The following is a 19,677-nucleotide window of genomic DNA, read 5'->3' as shown; positions in this document are numbered from 1 at the left end:
ACTTAAGGGGCCGCTGAATGTCCATATCGATAGGACAGCGTAGTTAGAGATATTTTCTACCAAAAACATTCAGAAAACAGAACGGTCATAGCAGGCTTCATGCGGGACAGAGGCTCCAGGCAGGCCCTGGATGTGCTAGGATTTGAACAGGACCCTTGTTTCAGGCATGATCATCTTCCCTGTACAATCTGGTTTGGAGTCAAGGACCCCAGGAATCAAGCCCAGTGCCCGTGGTCGTGGTCCACAGGTGAGGAAAGCAAGGACGCTCCTCCCACGTCCTTGTCCTTCTGGGAACTGCCTTATGCGGCAGCACGGGGAACTCTCGTTCGCCCGCCGCCACTGTCCTCCTGGAGACTCTCCTCTCCTCCTTGCCCTGTGCCCTCCCTGCCCACACCAGCAGGTGCTGGGCTCGAGCTCTCTTTAGAAACCTGGACATCTTCTGTTCTACTTGTGGGCTGAGTCATTCCTCTCCTGCCATGGCTTTCACGTGCTTTATTCTCTTACACCTGTCACTCTGAGAACGGCATGTCTTGAAACAGTAAACAGCACCACTCACAGAGAGACAGCTCCACCACCCCAGCACACAATCCCAGCTACAGGAAACAGAAGCCCTCCATCACCACTGGCCCTGCGCAGTGCTGGACCCCAATCCCGCAAGCAGGGCACCGTATCTGTCTGACTCCATTCTTTCCCATACGAAAGTACACCCAAGGCAACGGCTGGGCCCCCTAGTATTGAATCTCCTGTCTCTGACATCCCAGTCACCGCCTGCCTACTAGTGGCAGAGATGTTGACAAATCTTCGGCTGTAAGACCAGATCAGCAAACAGGGTTCCCGGCACAGCAATGACCTGCCCTTCAGGCCAGGCCCCTGCATGCCCAGCTCTCAGAAGACACGTGGCTCTGTCTGCACAGTGGGGCACTTGAAACCTCCGTCCCCAGTTTTCATTTCTAGCTCACGCAGCTGCCACATGCTTCACTCACTTCCAAGAGTATTCCTTCCAAGCATTAAAAACAGCCACAGGAACCCTTAAATTCTCTAGCTTAAGGCATATAGATCATGTAGGGTTGTAGGTTGTTTTTTGGCCGGGAGGGGGTAATCTATTTTTAGTTCTTCCAGCTGTGGGAAAGGGAACCTCTATCTACCTTCCCAAAAAAGCACAGACACACAATTTCACCTTCCATACTCCGAGGACTAAGGTTCTTTGGGCTGCAATGAAGATGGTGTATGTCCTTCTAAGATGACACTCAAAACGAGGCTGGCCTTTGCATCTGGGATCACTCTGTGGTCAAGCTCACCACACACCTGAGACCCAAGACCCCGCCAAGCAGGGAAGGAAGACCCCCCAAGGTCTGAGAACTCCATGTCAGGGTTGACAAAGTGGCCACAGGCCTGGTACATCCCACAGCTCGCGAGCTAAGAATGGTTTTAAAATTTTTAAAGGATTATAAAAATCTTTTAAAATATACTATAGACACAGTAACGAGTCTGCAAAGCCTAAAATATTGCTGTCTGGCCCTTCCCAGGACAAGGTTGCTGACCCCTGGTCTAAATGAGCAGGACCTCAGCCGTCCGGAGGGTACCTGCCGTTTCCTGAGCTGAGTCCTCATCATTCCAAGTCCTCTTCATCCCCCTATGTTAGTTTTCCCTTTAAGTTCAGAAACATCAGACATAAAATGTTCTGAGGAAAGGCACAATAGCTATCAAACATAATAACTGATAAACAAACATTCACTTCTTCCAAGGAGCTCAACATCACAGTTAAGAATCTGGTTCAACACCTGTGCCTTTACTGTGACAGAAACAAGGCTCCGATTAACAACCAGCCAGGGCTTCCCTGGTGGCGCAGTGGTTGAGAGTCCGCCTGCCGATGCAGGGGACACGGGTTCGTGCCCCTATCCCGGAAGATCCCACATGCCGCGGAGCGGCGGGGCCCGCGAGCCATGGCCGCGGAGCCTGTGTGTCCGGAGCCTGTGCTCCGCAACGGGAGAGGCCACAGCAGTGAGAGGCCCGCGTACAGCAAAAAAAAAAAAAAAAAAAAAAAAAAAAAACAACCAGCCAGAGAGGATTCCAGGCATCAAAGCGAAGACGCCACAGAACGTCCTCACACATCCTGCTCCTGACTCAGTGTCCCCCTGGGTAGCACCAGCATCCACATTTGATAACGGTATTTTGACTCACCTTCTCCCCCACTGTCCGAGGGAGAGAAAACAGAGGCAGAAACACACTTGAATTGTCCCCTGGGATCTTGCCTTTGAGGGTCTTAGACACCTGCCCCTAAATATCCTCAGAGTCTCTCTGGATTAGAACTCAAAGGAAAAACACAGCATCTGGCTCTTCCTGGGCTTCCACCAGAGAGAACGGCAGCCCAGCCTGCAGCACGAAGCCCCCAGTGCATCCACCGTCTTACCTGGTTCAGTGCAGTTCTTGCTGCTCCGCGGCCCTGCATCTTCTGAAGTCAGCGAGTCATTCACCTGCATTAACTTCCTCCCCACGGTCCACTGTCTGTCTTGCCCGATGAGGTCCATGAAGTCAAGGTCTGGGAAGAAAGAGGTCACAGCCACGCATCACTAACAGCTGGGTGTCACCTTTCCCCAGGCTGGGTGCCCAGCGCCTTCAGCCATCAGCACTCAGTCCGGCCGACACCCCTTAGACCTCCCACCACCGTCGCTCACCATCCTGCCCCTAGCTCCCAAGGGCTTCCTCGGCTCCTGGATCCTACTGGGTCCCACAGCGGCAGCCCTCCGCCAATGGCTGGGAGCGGGCCGTGTATAAACACCTCACGCTCCAGTGGGATGACTCTGAAGTGTGTGTTCTACCCTGAAATCCAGTTTTCTCCACTGGGATGACTCTCCAGGTGTCTACAAGGTGACCTTCCTGATAAAACACACTTTATTGGCCGCTGTCCTTCCCTGTCTTAATTCCTTGCACCCAATAACATGCTGAGAAATGTGGAACAACCAATTCTCCAGGTGAAAAAGTCCTGGTTTTGTATCCACTGGACAACTTCCATGGTGTAAACATTCCCATCATGTCCAATCTCGAGCTACCAACGTGATCTCACTGAACGTGGACTTGGGAAAAAAGGGCACGGTTGGGTCCACTAAGTCAGGGTGACTGGCACCTACCCACCAGCATCTACTCCTTGACCAGTACTTCCCTGCACCACCTCCCAAATACACCACCTGCCACTGAACACCTGCTCAGGATCTGCTTCTCGGGGTCACCCAGGCTAAGACACCACAACAACAGGCCCAGAGCCTGGGCCAGTGAACCCACATAACAAGATTTCAGTAAACACGAGATGAGAGCATGAACAAGGGGAAAGTCGATCACTGAATGCGTGACTAGGGCTGAGGTCTCCGGCTGAGATGACCATGGGGATGGAAGTGCCAGGAGAAAGAACAGAGACAGAAGGGGCCGTCGGGGGAGAATATGGTGGCTTTGCTTCAGACGTGTTGGATCTGAAGTGTCTGTGGACCATCCACAGGGCAGTGTGCTGCCCAGGCAATGTGGGTGCAGACACCGCAGGGCAGACAGCTAAGCTACACAGAACATCAGGAGAATCATAAGTAAATAGGGAAGAGTATGGCATGTGTACGGATGCAGTTTCCTAAAGAGAAGGGAATGGAAGAAGAAACCATGGGAAACTCAACATTCCTTCAGAGAGCAGGTAGAGTCAAAGCATTCAGCAAAAGATCATGAAAGGGAGGAAAAGAGCAAGGGAAGTGGTGTCACAGAAGGTAAGCAGAAAGAGAATTTCAAAAAGGAAAAAGTGGCCGATGGCCTTGACTGCCATGGACAAATCAGGTAAGACAAATGCAAAGACACAACAGAGCAGGACCTCACAGGGTCACTGGGATGTGGAAACAGCAAGCACAGATGGCTCTTTCTAGTGGCTTGGAGCTCAAGAAAGATGTGACATGAGGCTTTGGCTACCTCTCGAGTGTCTAGAGTTGCTGTGGTCAGAAAATGGATCTAAGAACAAGACAAGGTTCTAATTCATGGGCCCAGTGGCCTTCACAAAAGGCCAGAAGTTGTGTCCCACCGAGCCACACCAGCACAGTGTTCTGAAATGGTCCATGAAGAGCTGAAGGTCATCATGCCCTTTCCTCTATTTCCATGGGGATTTTAGTTTCCTAAATGATGTCACTTTCATTATATAATTGGAACCCCATGACAATGCTCAGGAAAGAAGGAGGGAGCCTGGGCACTGTCTCTTTGTCCACTGCTCTCTCTCTGACACCTAATCACTGCTGGCTCAGAGTAGGTACTCAGTAAGTATGTGTCAGAGTAACCATTCCCACTTTGTGGATGGATAAAGTAAAACTCATGGAAGTTTCTGGAAATCACAATGCTTGTAGGCATCTCACCTAAAGCCAACAGGACACACAGTAACATCCACAGCTCACAAACTGAGGTCTTCCTCAGTCAAATGGAACCTGTTCCACATGGAAAATTATCAAGTAGCTAATTACAACTTTTACACATTAGCTAGGACAGCCCCTAGGTTTATTCTCAAAAAAATATACAACGTGGGGCCCAACTAGAATAAACAATAACTTAAGACTCTGAAATACAGAAACCTACATGATGGCCAGATATATATATAGCCATAATTGTGAGGACAATCCCAAAGATATTTCAAGGTCAAAGCAAGGCATTTGTGTAGTCTTGTTCACCTGAATGGTTAATTCTTAGGATTAAGAACAGTGACAAGCAGAGAAAAAAAACTGCAAAAAACTCATAAAGAAGGAATAAGGTCAGTTGCCTTAAAATTCAACAGGCAGACCTAAAATGTGAATATTACACCATATTATCATAAAGGGTCTAAGAGTGTGGAGAAGGACACCCCGTTTGTCTCAGGCTGGGTTTCCACAGAAGTAGCCCCTGAAGACAAGGATTTGAGCACAGGTGGTTTACATGGGGGGTGATCTCAGGAAGCACCCGTGGTGGGACAGGGCCAGGGAGCCAGCCAATGGAGGTGTGTTTCAAGTCCATTGCTAAAATGGGTGAACTAGCACTTGACCCCTCTGGAAATCTCTGGGGGCCAGGGTAGACATGCAACTCAGACACCCAAGGGGTGAGGGAGCTGGGGTATTTATCTACCTGCTCTTGGTCTGCCATGGGTTGAATGTAGGCTGTTCCCAGGGGACATTAATTCCCTGGCACTTCCAACCAAAGTGGGCTCTGGTACCCAGTAAAAGGCCTTAGATAATGAGACACAGGTGCTGAAAGTTGGACGATGCCCATGTGCACTGAAGACATGAGGACAAAGTGATGCGGGCAGGATGCTGATGGCATCTTCCAGCCTACACAAGACCAACAGATTGGCCGTTCTGCTCTTCTTGTAATGTGGGTTAAAGAAAAGTGCTCTGTGGTGCTGCAATCCTAACATTCAGGAAGATCCCAATGTGCGTTGTTTGTATAGTGGTGAGCATAGCTGCCTTCCAGGAAGATTCCAAAAATCTGCAAAGAAGCAAAAGCATCCCTTCCAGTGACTTGCAAAGTTCCTGCTTAGGCCAAATTTCCATGGTTCTGTAATTCCGAGAGAAAAGCTGATACCAATTAAGAGATATAAAAATAAAGCCAGCTATTGTAGCAGAAAATTAGAGGATTTTTTTACATGATGATTCAATAGCTTCAGGAATTAGAGGCTATTAAGGCAGCGCCTCTGGATTCCAAAACCTACAAACTTTTATCTCAAAAAATTATATATGACCACTGACCACTGATACAGATGTGGAGACCAGAGTCTGAGAAAATGAGGATGATGAAACCAGAGCACTGCGTTCACTTACTTCCCACTGAGAACCGTGTGACGATATTACACCCCATTCTCTTTGTCCTCACAAAACTGCTGGTGAGGGACTTCCCTGGTGGCGCAGTGGTTAAGAATCCACCTGCCAATGCAAGGGACACAGGTTCGAGCCCTGGTCCAGGAAGATCCCACATGCTGCGGAGCAACTAAGCCCGTGCGCCACAACTACTGAGCCTGTGCTCTAAAGACCGTGAGCCACAACTACTGAGCCTGCATGCCACAAGTACTGAGACCCATGCGCCTAAAGCCGGTGCTCCGCAACAGAAGCCACTGCAATGAGAAGCCTGCACACCACAACGAAGAGTAGCCCCCGCTCACCGCAACTAGAGAAAGCCCGCCCAAAGCAATGAAGACCCAACGCAGACAAAAAAAAAAAAAGTCGAAAGAAAAAAGCAAAACTGCTGGTAAGGTAGGAAAGGGCAGTTGCTTCTCGGGTCAACTTACCTCTGGAGTAAATAAGTCAGAGTAGAAGTGATCTGCCTAAACTCGGAACCCACCCATGGCCACATCCACTGCCAGTTAATAATCATCATGACAGCCATTTATTGAGTGTCTATTATGCGAAGAACTTGCCACTTTTCGCCATGTTTCATCTTAACATCTTATTTTGAACTATTAACTCTACTTGCAAATAAGGAAACCGAAGCACAAAAGAGGTTAAAAGACTTGCCCAAGGTCACACAGCAAGCAAAGCGGAGCAGAATGGGAATTTGACCAGGATCTGACCAGGTCTAGTGACCCCAAAAGCCACATTCTTGGTAGATCCCTGCAGAGGATGAAATCCATCTGGCCATATTACTCAGCTATAGCAAGACAGATCCACAATGCAGCCTGCACCTTATACTAGGTGAGGGGCGGAGACAGTCTCACTGGACCTACTTCCCCCGGAAACTATTAGGAACAGTGGCAAGTCAGGAGCATCACCCCGTGAAAGCATCACACACACAAAAGAAAACGGTCCTGAAACCCCACTGGATGCAGGATGCTCAGCTGAGCGTGGATTTCTCAGAGACTCAGCTGGCCCCTTGGTCACAACATGGAGGGTTACAGTCTTGGATTTAGAGAGGAGTGGGTGGGAAGTGGGGAAGGCAGAGGGGATTGGGGGAGGCACCCGCTGCTCTCCCCTCATCACCCCCGGCTTCCCTGGACTTCTTGGCTCGGCAGGGGCTGCTCCTCGACGCTACACTTGAGCAATGTCAATAAAAGCCCTTGGCCCCCATCCACCGCGTGCCTGGCTCCGCCTGCCAGGCCCTGGAAGTGGCGAGCTGGTCTAATTAGTCAGGGAGGGGGTGGGGGCGGTGATGAGGGAGGCAGCGGGCTCACATGTCACATGTCACCAGCTCCGAGCAGGGCGGCAGGGGTGGGCCGTGGAGATAGCGCGAGGTGCCTGCTGGAGGGGAAGAGGTTCTCAACTTGAGACTCAAGCACACGCACTAAGGAAGGAGAGAGTGTGAGGCTGGGAGCCAAGTTTCCATTACAGAGCTGTGCCCTCGTCCTCTCTTGCTCTCTCCCTCCCTCCCTCCCTCCCTCTCTCTCTCTCTCTCTCTCTCTGTCTCCCTGTCCCTTTCCACCTCCCCATGACCAGGGCTTGGAAAGCCCAAGGCTTTCTGACCCCAAGAATGGATTTCCTTCGGTGCCCCATGTCCCAGCTTCACCCTAAGACTAACATGCTTTCTCCCATGTGCACCCTCGTCCCACATAGGGTCCCAGGCCCAGCGGAGAGGTGGAGCTGCCACCCTCTGAGGAGGGGAGGACCCCCTTCAGATGAGGGTCTGCAGACAGGCAGGTTTGCTTCAGCAGCATCAGAATTGTGCCCCTGCCCGTGTGCTCGCAGCCATCCTGCACCTTCTCACTCCACGCTACCCCCGGAGTTTCGCCCATTTCACTGATGGGGTAAAGCAGCGAGCTGGGACTCAAGCCCAGATCTGACTCCAAAGCCCAGCTGTGCGTGTCCCACCTCGTCCCAGAGCTCAGGAACCCAGGGGAAGTGGCCTCCTGGGGTCAGCAGGCCCCCTTGCAGGGTCGTGTTAGCTCTCCCCTCCCCCAGATCTGGAACCCAGCATTTCTTCTTGAAAACTGGGATGGAGAGAACCACCCAGAGGATCAGGGCAGCAGGTGAGGAAACTGAGTCTTGCAGAGCCTAATGCAACCCTGAGGACAGAAGGTCCAGAAAACTCAGTGAACAGAACAAGTGACAGAGCCCATGGCGGCAGGACTGGCTGCAGCCCTCAGGCCGGCTCAGGCTCAGGGTGCTCAGCAGGGCTATAAATACCCCACCCTGCTGTTTACACAGCTGTCCCCACTCTGGGCGCCCTGGGTCTTCACCCCCGGGTCAGAGGGCGGGTTTGCATCAGCCTGCAGCCCTGAGACCGCCTTCTGCAGACTCTCCAGCAAACGAGTGGGGCGCAGCTGCCCCTCCAGCGCCCTCTCCCTACGGCCACCATCCTGACCCCCCACCCGCCGAGGTTCTCACCCTCTGTGGGTGAACAGGGGAGGAGGGCAGGGCTGGCCCTTGCTTGTGGATCTTCACACGGATTCTCCAGCTGGAGGAAAAGTGTGGCTCTGAGTGGTTCTGGGTCCTTGGAAAGGAGCACAGACTGTGGAGAGGCTGTGAGCTCTCCAAACTGGCCAGGAGAGGAAGAAGCCGGAGGCTGAACGTCCTGGGCACTGGGTCCCTCCACAGCCTCAAAGCTTCCAGAAAGACAGAGAAGGGCAGATCCAGAGAACTCGAAGCTGCGGGGAGGCCATAGACTCCAGGTAAACCTCTCCTCTCTCTGCATCTACATGCCCTGCCCAGCGGGTCCCCCATCTCCTGCCCTCCGGCTGCGCCATGGCGATGACAAGCCGCAGCTCTCAGGCTGCACTTAAACCGCATCCCAGTATCAAGGCGCCGTACCTCCACTGAAGAGGAAAACCCTATGGAAGGTTGAGGTTTCTCGGTCCCTCTAATGGGAAGAGGGAACAGTAACCCCTGGCCACCTGCACACAGATATGGGCCCTTCCGCCGATGCCCGCCCTCTGCAGGGCTCCTGCACAGAGCGCAAGGTCAGCAGCAGCAAGAGCATCTCCTGCGGGCTGGTGAGAAACGCAGCGCCCAGCCGCGGAGCGGGACTCTGCACAGAGCACAGTGGAGTCTGAGCTGATGCTCCCAGGCCCCCAGGAAACAGCTTCAAGTGTTATTTGCCGAAAGACGATGTCTCTAAGCTCAAGAGGCAGAGAGAGGCTGCACGGCGTGGGCAGAGGGTCCCTGCCCAGCACTGCTGGGGTCCCGATGGAGAACGGGAGCAGGAGGCTGGGGCTCTGGGTCATGCTGTGGACCAAGTGCTGTCAGTCGTGTCCTGCATCCGAGGAGGCCGGTCCCATGACCCGTCCCTGTGCAAACCCTCCCACGGGAGGGAACGGGCCGCCCAAGAAGTCCTGACTGCTGCTGTGCCCCCGCTTCCCTCCTGACACCAACCCTCACAGCCCAGGCCACACACCCTCCCCAGGACACAGGGGCCGGCGGAGCCCATGACAGAGTAGCCTTGGGAACAAGGGCAGCCCAAGGCACTCAACCCAAAGGCGAGAGTCCCAAGTGGCCCCGGATGCAGGTTCTGCCATGGCTGTTGGGCAAAACAAGGCAGGTCTGCTTGTGAGACTTGGAGGCCGAGGTGGGGGAGCCCAGAGAGACCCGGGCCACTCCCAGGGAGAACCCTTTCCTCCACTCAGCCTTCCTGACCTTCCAGGACGTCCCCTCCGCACAAGGCCCCAGAGCTGCTTCTGCTTCAGAGCTCGCACCACAGATGGACTCATCACTGACTGTCTCCGCTGCTCCCCCCGCCCTGCGACCCCCACCTGTCCCAGGCCCCAGGAGACCCAGGCTGTCTGGGCTTTTCTGCTCCCTGTGCCCCTCCCCCACACCCCTGCCTGAAACCCGGTGGGTGTCCAACAGCCACAATGTCACAGCGCTTGCCTCAAGGTGGGGCTGGGGAGTCATTGCCCATTTCCCAGGAAAGACCCCTACGTCTTCCCTCAGGGGTCATGCCCCTTGATTTGAGGCTAAGTTTAAATGACAGGCCTGGGAATTTTAGTGGCAAACCTAAAACAGAATCCAAGCGCTCAGGGTTCCCGGACAAAACTGTTTGCGTTATATAGTCTTGCTATTCAAAGTGTGGCCCCTGGACCAGCCACATCAGCCTCCCCTGGGAGCTTGTTAGAAACGTGGCATCAGACCCCCCACGTGAGACTCTGCATTTAAACAGATGACTTGTGTGCACAGTAGGGTCCAGGCAGTTCTGCAGCCCAGTGCTGGGCTGGGTGTTTCTCTTCCCGTTTGTTCACAGACCTCAGTCGCTGAGCACCTTCAAGTTCCCAGGACAGCGCTCTGCTGGATCTCTCCACCTGTAAGTTCCGTCCCCAGAGAGCAGGAAGGTCCCCCCTTGCTGAGCACAAGCCCCTGCAGAAGGCGTGCTCCGGCATCCAGGGAGCTGGCTGGCCGCCCTGAGACGCTTCCCTCCTGCATCTGCCTCGAAAGGCGTGAGAAGACCAGGTCCCGGCAGCCAGGTTTCAGAGCTTCCTCTTTTCCAAACAGCTCCATCTTTCTTCACTGCCCTACTAACTAAAGCAAATGGGTGTGTTCCAAGGACCCTGGGGACTGGGCTTCTGGTCTCAGGACTTCGCCATCTTGGGCATCTGGTGACTTGGGATTCTAGGGCCAGATCTGTCCCTAGCTGTGGGCTGTTGGGAAGTTGAATCCCTTTAACTCCGTTGCTGCATCTGAAAACTGAAGGGCTTGAATAATCTGACCACTGAAGTCCTTGAGCTTGGATTTAAAAAAAAATCTCGGGTAGAGTTGGGTACCCCAGGAGGCTGGGCTATATGACTTACTGAAGAGTGGGAAGAAAATACGAGAACCCCCACGTCTGTATCGCGTGCCAATCCTATTACATATTTAATATTTATAATGCAGGCCGACAACACCACCACCGAGCCCCCGTGCCGGCACGTCCCGTAATTAGTGTAATAGAAGGGCACTGTCACCCAGGGTAGGCGAGGGGCCTGAAGGCAGAGCGCAGGGTGGATGTGGGGCCCTCCGGGCTCACTTGCTCTCAGAGTGTCCGGCATAGGGCCCTTTACGTGTACTCAGTGGAGCAGATTTGCAGATATTATCTGAGACAGTAAAATCTTTTTTTTTTTTTTTTTGCGGTACGCGGGCCTCTCACTGTTGTGGCCTCTCCCATTGTGGAGCACAGGCTCCAGACGCGCAGGCTCAGCGGCCATGGCTCACGGGCCCAGTCGCTCTGCGGCATGTGGGATCTTCCCAGACCGGGGCACGAACCCGTGTCCCCTGCATCGGCAGGCAGATGCTCAACCACTGCGCCACCAGGGAAGCCCCGACAGTAAAATCTTTACAACACTATTTTGAAATGAGATGGGGGCAGGATCACGCAATCTTTTTCTACCATACGGATGTTCACCGACTATCTTTTGGCAAAGAATTCTTTTAAACTGTTTGAACTTAAAGCTTTTTAAGTTCAAAAAAATTCTTTGAACTTAAAGAGGAATTACACATTTCTCTCTTACAATAAGACAACTGCTACAAATATGCCCACCTTTTCTGAGAAGACATTGTGGCCACCAGCTAAGGATGCACCTAGCAGGTATATTCAGAACACACACACACACCCTTCAAGGTGACATTTTAACAACCAGGTGAAAAAGCACCTACTTTCCTTAAGAAATTTGTTTTATGTAGAGAACATTTTGAAAACAAATATCAAGAAATTGTGTTGGGCTTCCCTGGTGGCGCAGTGCTTGAGAGTCCGCCTGCCGATGCAGGGGATACAGGTTCGTGCCCCGGTCCAGGAGGATCCCACATGCCGCAGAGCGGCTGGGCCCGTGAGCCACGGCCGCTGAGCCTGCGCGTCTGGAGCCTGTGCTCAGCAACGGGAGAGGCCACAACAGTGAGAGGCCCGCTTACCGCAAAAAAAAAAAAAAAAAAGAAATTGTGTTAACCTCCAAAATTGACAGAAATTAGTGTCTAAAGCAATCATATTTTCCACCTTAAAACATGGAAGCAGAATTATGTCACCTGATGAAAAACATTCCACACACAAAGAGTTTCAATGAGTTCTGAATCCATTTGTTAAAAATATGTAAATTCAACACCTTCTGAAAAGTAGCATGATTAATTGATTGAAACCAGGAAAAATGGGGAAATGTGAACAAAAGTTTTTGCATAATTGGTGGGTGAAATTGCAAAATTAATGTCTTGATTTAGTAGGTATGGTCTATGATGCTTTTCTTCCATTTGGATCTGTGTATCTTGGTGAATTATCTATTTCAGTTAGGACAGCCATTAAATGTCAACATTGAACTGAACCTTAAATGAAAATAAACAGACTTCCAACTGGCTGTTCCTCAAAATATGGAACTAATATTTTCAAAAATGATTTAAATATATTCAATTATGTTGTCCTCAGTAAAACAGTACTCACAGACCATAACAATATTAATAATTATAATACTCCAGTAAAATTGAAATGTTTTGCTCTATTAATAAAATCTTTATTTTCTTCCTCTTATGTTTCTTGATATATAAAAGTCAGGGGTAGATCCATGTTTTGTAGGGCCTAAAGCTTATGTAATGTTGAGGTCTCTCTTTTCTTTTATTATTTTTTAAATTTTTTTAAAGTTTTTTGTCTGGCCACACACCTTGTGGGATCTTAGTTCCCCGACCAGGAATTGAACCTGGGCCCTCGGCAGTGAGAGCACGGAGCCCTAACCACTGGACCACCAGGGAATTCCCTCTTTCAAACAGAAAAATTTACAAAGTTAGATACAAGGCTTAAATATGTGTATACATAATATATATTACAATATTAATTATGCACAATTTCTAAATAAATATCCATTCTCCAATAGTTTGGAGATAGCAGCTTCAGATGACACATGCTGTTCCAACACCTGTATACGTTTCTTATTTCTTCCATTAGACTGTAAGCTGCCTGACACCAATTTTTTATTGGCCCCCAGTACTTGCATAGAGGAGGGATTCAATACATCTCCATCAGGAAATTAATTTTTTTAACTAAACTGGAGTGTGGTGCCTGCACCCCTCCCTGCCGACATCCCTTCTCCCCTAATTTGAATCAACCTCAGAATTTCCTTGGGAAACGACCCCTCCCCCATACCCTGTCTACCTGGTCTGAGCGGAGCATCACTCACTCATTCGCTAAGGGCCTGGCCAATCAAAGCCCCATATCCTGAAGGTCATGATGATTGGTTCCTAGGTGTGTCTGTAACTGAGACAAGCCAATCAAAACAGAGCTCCCAGGAGAGAGCCTAGCCCACTCTCTCCCAGTGAGCTTGAAACTGGAAGGTGGGCATGGATGCTGGGAGTCCAGGAATGCAGCCAGCACGGAAAGGTGAGCAGAGCCAAACCCAGAGCTTTCTTTCCTCTGCAAGGGGTTCAAGTACAGGCTGCAAGGAGGAAGGTTGGCCCCTGATGGTGGAGGTACAGAGTCTGTGCAACACCCCCCGCCGCCAAATACCCAGAGGCCGGCCCAGGCAAACAAGGGAAACCCTCAAATGTCACTGTGAAATTGTAGTAATGATTTAGATTGCAGTGCAGCATTTGCCACGTTGGGAGGCGTCCTGGTTTGCGTTTCCTGAAAGCCAAGTCCAAAACAAAGACTTGAGCGCAAGTAGTTTATTCTGAAGGGGATCCCAGGATGAAGGAGTGAGGGCACGTGGAAAGCAAGATGGGGAAAGGGAAACAGGAGCTATAAAGGAAGTTATAAATGGAGGATGTATATGATGGCTGCTGCCATGGCAACTAGGGCACGATCCCATTGGAAGCTTGGAGATGCACCCAAGATTCCTCCCAAAATTGTCCTCCAGCAGGATGAGGGCTGTGGCTCTCATCACCCCCTGACTGAGGACAGCCCCAGAAGCATGAACTCCCCCAAACTCCAGGCTGCACTTCTGGGTGGGCCACGTCAGCTCCCACCTACTGGGAACACCCCGAGCCAGAGAGACACGTGGCCCATGCTTGAGGTGGCACCGTCACTGCAGCAGAGTCTGAACCCACACTGCCCTGCCTGCTGCAGCTGCGGCTTGAACCCGAAGGACGATGGAGGGGGTGTCTCGAGGGACACCCAGTGATGCCAGCTACCGAAGGTAACCTTGGCCTCATCTTGGAAACAGTCTCTCTTGAAGCAAGTGGGAAGATGTGGTTGGTCCAGGGCCACGTGTAGATTTTCTAATGATGTTTTCCTTTTCTCCCTCTTCTCTCACCACGGAACTTGACGCCAGAACTAAAATATTCTCTGGATGCTTCCCAACGAGAGCACAGGACTAAAGAGGGGACAGGCAGTGTGGGTTTCTTTTAGGTGGAGAGTCACTTGGTTCTCACATTTTCCTACTCTTCAGCCCACTGCTTGCAGCTTTCCAAGTTGGAAACTGACGCCCACCACAGGAGAGCAACAAGGCTGAGTAGAGAGAAAGGAGCCTCCACGCCCCCCTGCCCCGGGTTTCCATCACGAGTCAGAGATCCACCAACAGGAAGGGGAAGACAGGGAACAATCCCACGAATGGCCAGATGGGGATGGGTTGACGCATACCACCTTCCAGGCCACCACCTGCCACCTAAGCAAGGGCCGGTTTGCTTCTGTCATTTCAGCCCAATGGCAGCACCTCCCCTGCTCTCATCCCGTGCATCCCTCCCAGTGAATTTCTATGGATTCAGGATTTGCCTAAGGAATCAGGCTTTATTTTCTAGAGCCCTAAGAAGAGCAGAAAATGATCATCAAAATTCAGTATTTGGGGCCCACCCGCTACGGGCCTCCAGCCGAGGGCTCCTCATTCCACTCTGTGAAGTTTGCACCGCGCACGCCTGTCTCCCCCTCTGGTCCACTCTCTCTCCCAAAGCCTGAGAGATCCCGTCCATCTCAGCCACCACCAGCCAAGGCCAGTAAGTCCTCTGTCAGGGAGCCAGAGAGAAAACAGGGAAGTGAAAGGCCTCTTCCATTGTTTCTAAAAGTGAAGGAAGCAGGGAACAAGGGAGAGGCGGTCAATAAAAAGACACACACACACACACACACACACACACACACACACCGGCTGAGAAGGGGTGATGCAACAAGGGATTCTGGGAACCAAGGGCCATATCCATCTCTTCCGGAATCGTGTACTCACATAAGGAAGGGAGAAAGGGGAGGGAAGGAAACTGGACCCCTGGGTGACATTGCTGGTCCGTTGATGACACCAGCCTACCTGCAGAAACAGCCTCCAATAAATCCCCCAATGCCTTAGGCATTTTGAATTGTCTTCTTCTTTTGACAGCAAGTAGTGTCATGACTGATGTATCAGATGAAACCTTGTGTTAAGATCTAAGTATTGTCCTGAGAAACATCAGACTTCGGTTCAAATTCTGGCTCTGCAGCTTTCCAACCTTACACTGCATGAACCTCTTCCTAGAAGCTGGCCTTACACACATGTGACCTATCCCAAATACCAGCCTACCTGGACCAAAGCTTTTTAGTAAAGATGGTGAGCCTATCTTATACCCAGTAGTTTGTACCTCCAAAAGTACAAACAACTGGGTATAAGACAGGCTCAATGATGTACTGTACAACATGGGGAAGAGAGCCAATATTTTATAATAACTATAAATGGAGAGTAACCTTTAATAATCGTAAAAAACCAAAAATTTTAAAAATAATAAAGGCAGTGAAAACTCTTCACTGTCCCCCTCTTCAGGGATCCACTACTCGTCAGGTCACATCAGCATCACCCTGCGGCGTGAGGGACAGCACCTGGCATGTTCTCACACATCCCCTTGTCCCCCCCGCCACAGCAGGCTGACAGCCGCCCGAGCAGCCCTCAGCTCAAAACTGCAATAGAGTAGGATGGAAAGGGATGAGGATCCCAAAATAAATCCCCATCTCTCCAAGAGGATTCTCCTCCTCAGAAGAGTTCCTCGAAGCCACAGAAGGCACCTTGAACGGTGTCATTTGATTTGCAAGGAACCTGAAGCCTGTGATGAGCCCCGGGAGGGGATGGAGCCTCCCAGGTGCTTGGGAAGCCTACTCTTGCGGGGCCACCCTGCTGGGGCTTTCAATTAGAAACACTGCATCTGTGACTTGAGTTCATCCCATCCTTTCTGATGACAGGTGTGAGCTGTCACCGCTGCCAGATGATCAGCGGGAAGTCACCGTGTAAGAGGAGTGTGTCCGTCTGGGCTGGGGAGGTCACCTAACTCAGGAGGGCAGAGCTCCTGGCCCCATGCCCTCCACAGTCAGGAAGCCCGGGGCCTTGGGGCCCACAGAGTCTCCAAAGGGCTGCAGAGGGCAGCGCTCTCGTAGCTTCCATGCTTCCACCTTTTATGAGAAGCAATAAACCAGAAAATTCTCTTCTCCGGAGTCAGATGTAACAGCTCTTTCCGCAAATGTCTACAGAGAATGCCCGAGCTGTAAACTGGGACATTTAAAATCTCTGGTTGTTTTTGTCTTTGCTTCAGGTTTCCTTAACCTTACAATCACTACTGCTCTTGCTACTATCACTATCTCTAAACACAATACAGCTGTAACTTCCGCAGCATAACGAATGGGCCCTCCGTGAGCAAGGCACGCGGGGCGCCATACAGAGGTGCGCATGAACCCCCCCGGACTCAGGATGTCTGACTTTCTGCGTGGGCCCACCTCCTGCCAGGTGCCACTGGGGCCCTTCTCTTGTTTCTCAACGCCTCACTCATCTTACAACAGTCTTGGGAGGTGGGTGTTCTTACTCCCACTTCCCCTGTGAGAAACCAATCTCTTGGACCCTAAGCCAGCGACTTGCCCAAGGTCCCAGTCCTGAAGTAGATTGCAGGCAGCACCCAGTCCAAGGTCGGCCTGGGGACATTCCAGGCAGGACACAGATCTTAGATGCCCTCTGGTTTTTTAGCAGCAAAGCCTGGCCTGGCACCTCGCCTGGTAGCTCCCACGCTGGGAATCCTTCCTTTCCCTTTACCCCCCTAAGCTCAGGATGCCTGGATTCCTGCCTCAGCCTCACTAAGATGCTGTTCTGTATAATCTTCCCCGTGACGTTTCCATCTGAGACATGGGAGGGACAGGGCTGGTTTTATAAAAGTAAAATATGATAGGAGATTTTACTGTGGCCAAAAAAAGTAGTTAATACTGTATAGCAGAATGTTAATGGGGAAATCTAGGTGGTGGGTATGCGAGTGTTCACTGCACAGTTCCTTCCATGTTTCTGTATGGATGGATATTTTCATATAAAATGCTGAGGGGAAAGTAATGTTGCAGAAGGTCCCAGAGGTACGTGAATATTCATGGCATCCCCTATATAGTATCTGAGAGTGATAAAAAAAAGAAAGATTATTGCAACGCGGCCAAGATCCATGTGTACAGGGAACCCCTCCAGAGGGGGCCGGCCAGGAGCCACTGTGTGGTCCAACACCTCGGCTGGGGTCCTGCGGCTCAGCCGTGCTCTGCTTCCAAGACCGTATCTACTACGCCTAAAAGGCCCCAGGTGGCATGGTACCCACACCGTGGCCGGGTGTATCACAAACACCCATCGTTGAGAAGAGAGTCTCAAGGCAGCGTCCCTTCGGGAACCAGCACACGTGGATGCCTGAGCCTCCGCCCCTGCCACATGAGGCAAGACATCCCAGCTCCTCGTCATCTCCCAAGCCCCACACTTGTTTCACTTCCTCTTCCAGAACCTCGGCTGGACTTATCTTCTCATCAGAGGGGTCTGGAGGGCTTCCCCTCAGTAGCAAAGTTGTACCAGCAAAGTGTCCTCTCTTGGGAGAGCCAGGAAATGACTCGGCTCAGAGGCCAACTATCTTTGAACAGCTCTATTTCCAAGCCCTCCTCTGGATCTCACCCTGACAGGAGAACGTACCTGACTCTTCAGTTGTGAAACAGGCCCTATCCCTGTGCAGATGTTAAAATGGAAATCTAGAGGAACGGCATGTTCCTTTGGTGAATTACCGCCAGGACGAGATAGGACCTCAACGTTAGTCAGTCAGCATCCCACAGACCACCCTAGCCTTTGGAGAATTTTCTGCTCCTGTGCTTTATCCCCCTGTGCAAGCTCCAGGCCTGCTTATTCTTTTCTGGAGGTCTCTGGAAAGCTCAGACTTAGTGGAAAAGCTACAGGAAACCGTTCACCCTCCTATCTTCCTCATCATGACTGTTTCAATTACTCTTTCTCTGTGAATTCAATTAATTCAAAAGAAGCCCAGGAACTAAAGAAGTTTGCTCTTGCCTTGTTCCCTAAAGAAATGTTAAAAGTGGTTTTTACGGAAGGACTTCACTTCCCCACGCCCCTGCCCAAACTTTGAAAGGGGCAAGAACAGATTACGGTGCAGGAAGCAGCCCATCAAAGGACACGGGGGGACAGCTGGTGGGAGCAGGTGGCACAGGGGTGCCAGTCTCCAGGAGCTCAAAACTGTGAACGCTGGCATCCCTTGTTTAAATGAAAACAGGTACAAAAACGGTAAAGGAGTTTCAACACTCCCAACAGGGACCTACCCTTGTGCAGAGGCTGCAGAATGCAGAGCTGACAGGGCCTGTGGCCGCAGGGCTCAGAGACTCTTCCAGTCTTAAAGAGGTCATTGAATGAGCAAAGGGGCAAGGCCTAGCTCACAGGGGAAATACAGGCCATGTACAAGGGCTTTTTTCACTGATACTTCCCAGTTCTTGCAGGAGCCAGGTCTTTCCACGAAGTGCTGTAACTCTGACTTCTGAATTTCCCAGCACCCAGCAAAAGGCAGGAGAGAGAATGGGCCTTCAATAAATCATTCCTAGAGGACAACTAAAGGAAAAAGACACTTCCCAAGATCATCTCCTTGGAGGTGAGATTGGAGGTCAAGTTTCGGGCTTTGACAATGAGCCTTTTAGGGGATAGAGAACACTCTAGTGGTCTCCGGCTGGGCCACAAGGACGTGAGGAAACCAGGCACACGGGCTCAGCCAGGCAACTGTTAAGCCCTTTTGTCACCCAGAGATTTACTGCCTGCTCCTCTGGGCAGTGGCGTCCCAGAGTCAATTTTCCAAGAGGGGGATCGATTGAGGAAACCATTGTTGAGGCTCAGACTGTAAATTTTTTTAAACAGCCCTGTCCACAGTCACAGATGGCTCTGGAAGGCTCATGGGGGCAGAAGAAAGTGACAGCATGGCTCGCTGGCTCACCTTACGTGACTCTGCGTCTCCTTCCAGGATTTCTCTCTAAAAACCTATTTTTGCAAATGGTTTTTAAAAAAGACCCAAATGAACTTTTTTTCAAGTTGGGTTTTAGCCATGGTACTAGATGAGTCATCAGAAGTCCAAACCTGGGAGGGTTTCATGGAAGAAACTAATTTTGGAACCAGGAAGGTCCTTTGAGAATGTGAGTGCAGTGCAGTCCAACAGAAATACACTGCAGGCCACGTATGCAATTTCACGTTTTCTCACAGACACATTAAAAAAGTAAAAGTGCAACAGGTGAAGTTAATTTTAATCATATGTTGCACTTAACCTGATACATCCAAAATATTATCATTTCGCCATGCAGTAAGTATAAAAACTATTTCATCACCTTTATTGAGATATAACTTACATACCATAAAATTCACCCACTTAAAGTGTACAGTGAAATGGTTTTCCATATGTTTACAGAGTTGTGCAACCATCAACATAATCTAATTTTTGAATATTTTCATCACCCCAAAAACACACATTAGCAGTCACTCTCCACTGCCCCCTTGCCCACTAGGCAACCACTAATCTACATTCTGTCTCTGGATTTGCCTCTTCTGGACATTTCATATCATTGGGATCACACACTATGCGGTCTTTGGGGACTGGCTTTTTTTTTTTTTTAATTTAT

The 19,677-nt window shown here is 50.8% G+C and overlaps 1 protein-coding gene across 1 annotated transcript in view; it reads right to left on the bottom strand.

Moving 5' to 3' along the window:
* Positions 1–19,677, bottom strand: part of SLC24A3 (solute carrier family 24 member 3) — a gene marked incomplete at its 5' end in the record, with an annotated part of 479,028 nt that overhangs the window by 407,702 nt on the left and 51,649 nt on the right. Inside the window, one exon of the mRNA XM_081256468.1 lies at positions 2,411–2,539. Within this exon, the coding sequence (XP_081112594.1) occupies positions 2,411–2,539 (129 nt within the window). The remainder of the gene's footprint in view (positions 1–2,410; positions 2,540–19,677) is intronic.

This window comes from Mesoplodon bidens (genome assembly GCF_964165515.1).
Source record: "Mesoplodon bidens genome assembly, chromosome: 15".
Taxonomy (NCBI): Eukaryota; Metazoa; Chordata; class Mammalia; order Artiodactyla; family Ziphiidae; genus Mesoplodon; species Mesoplodon bidens.
This window is presented reverse-complemented; position numbering and strand designations above follow the sequence as displayed.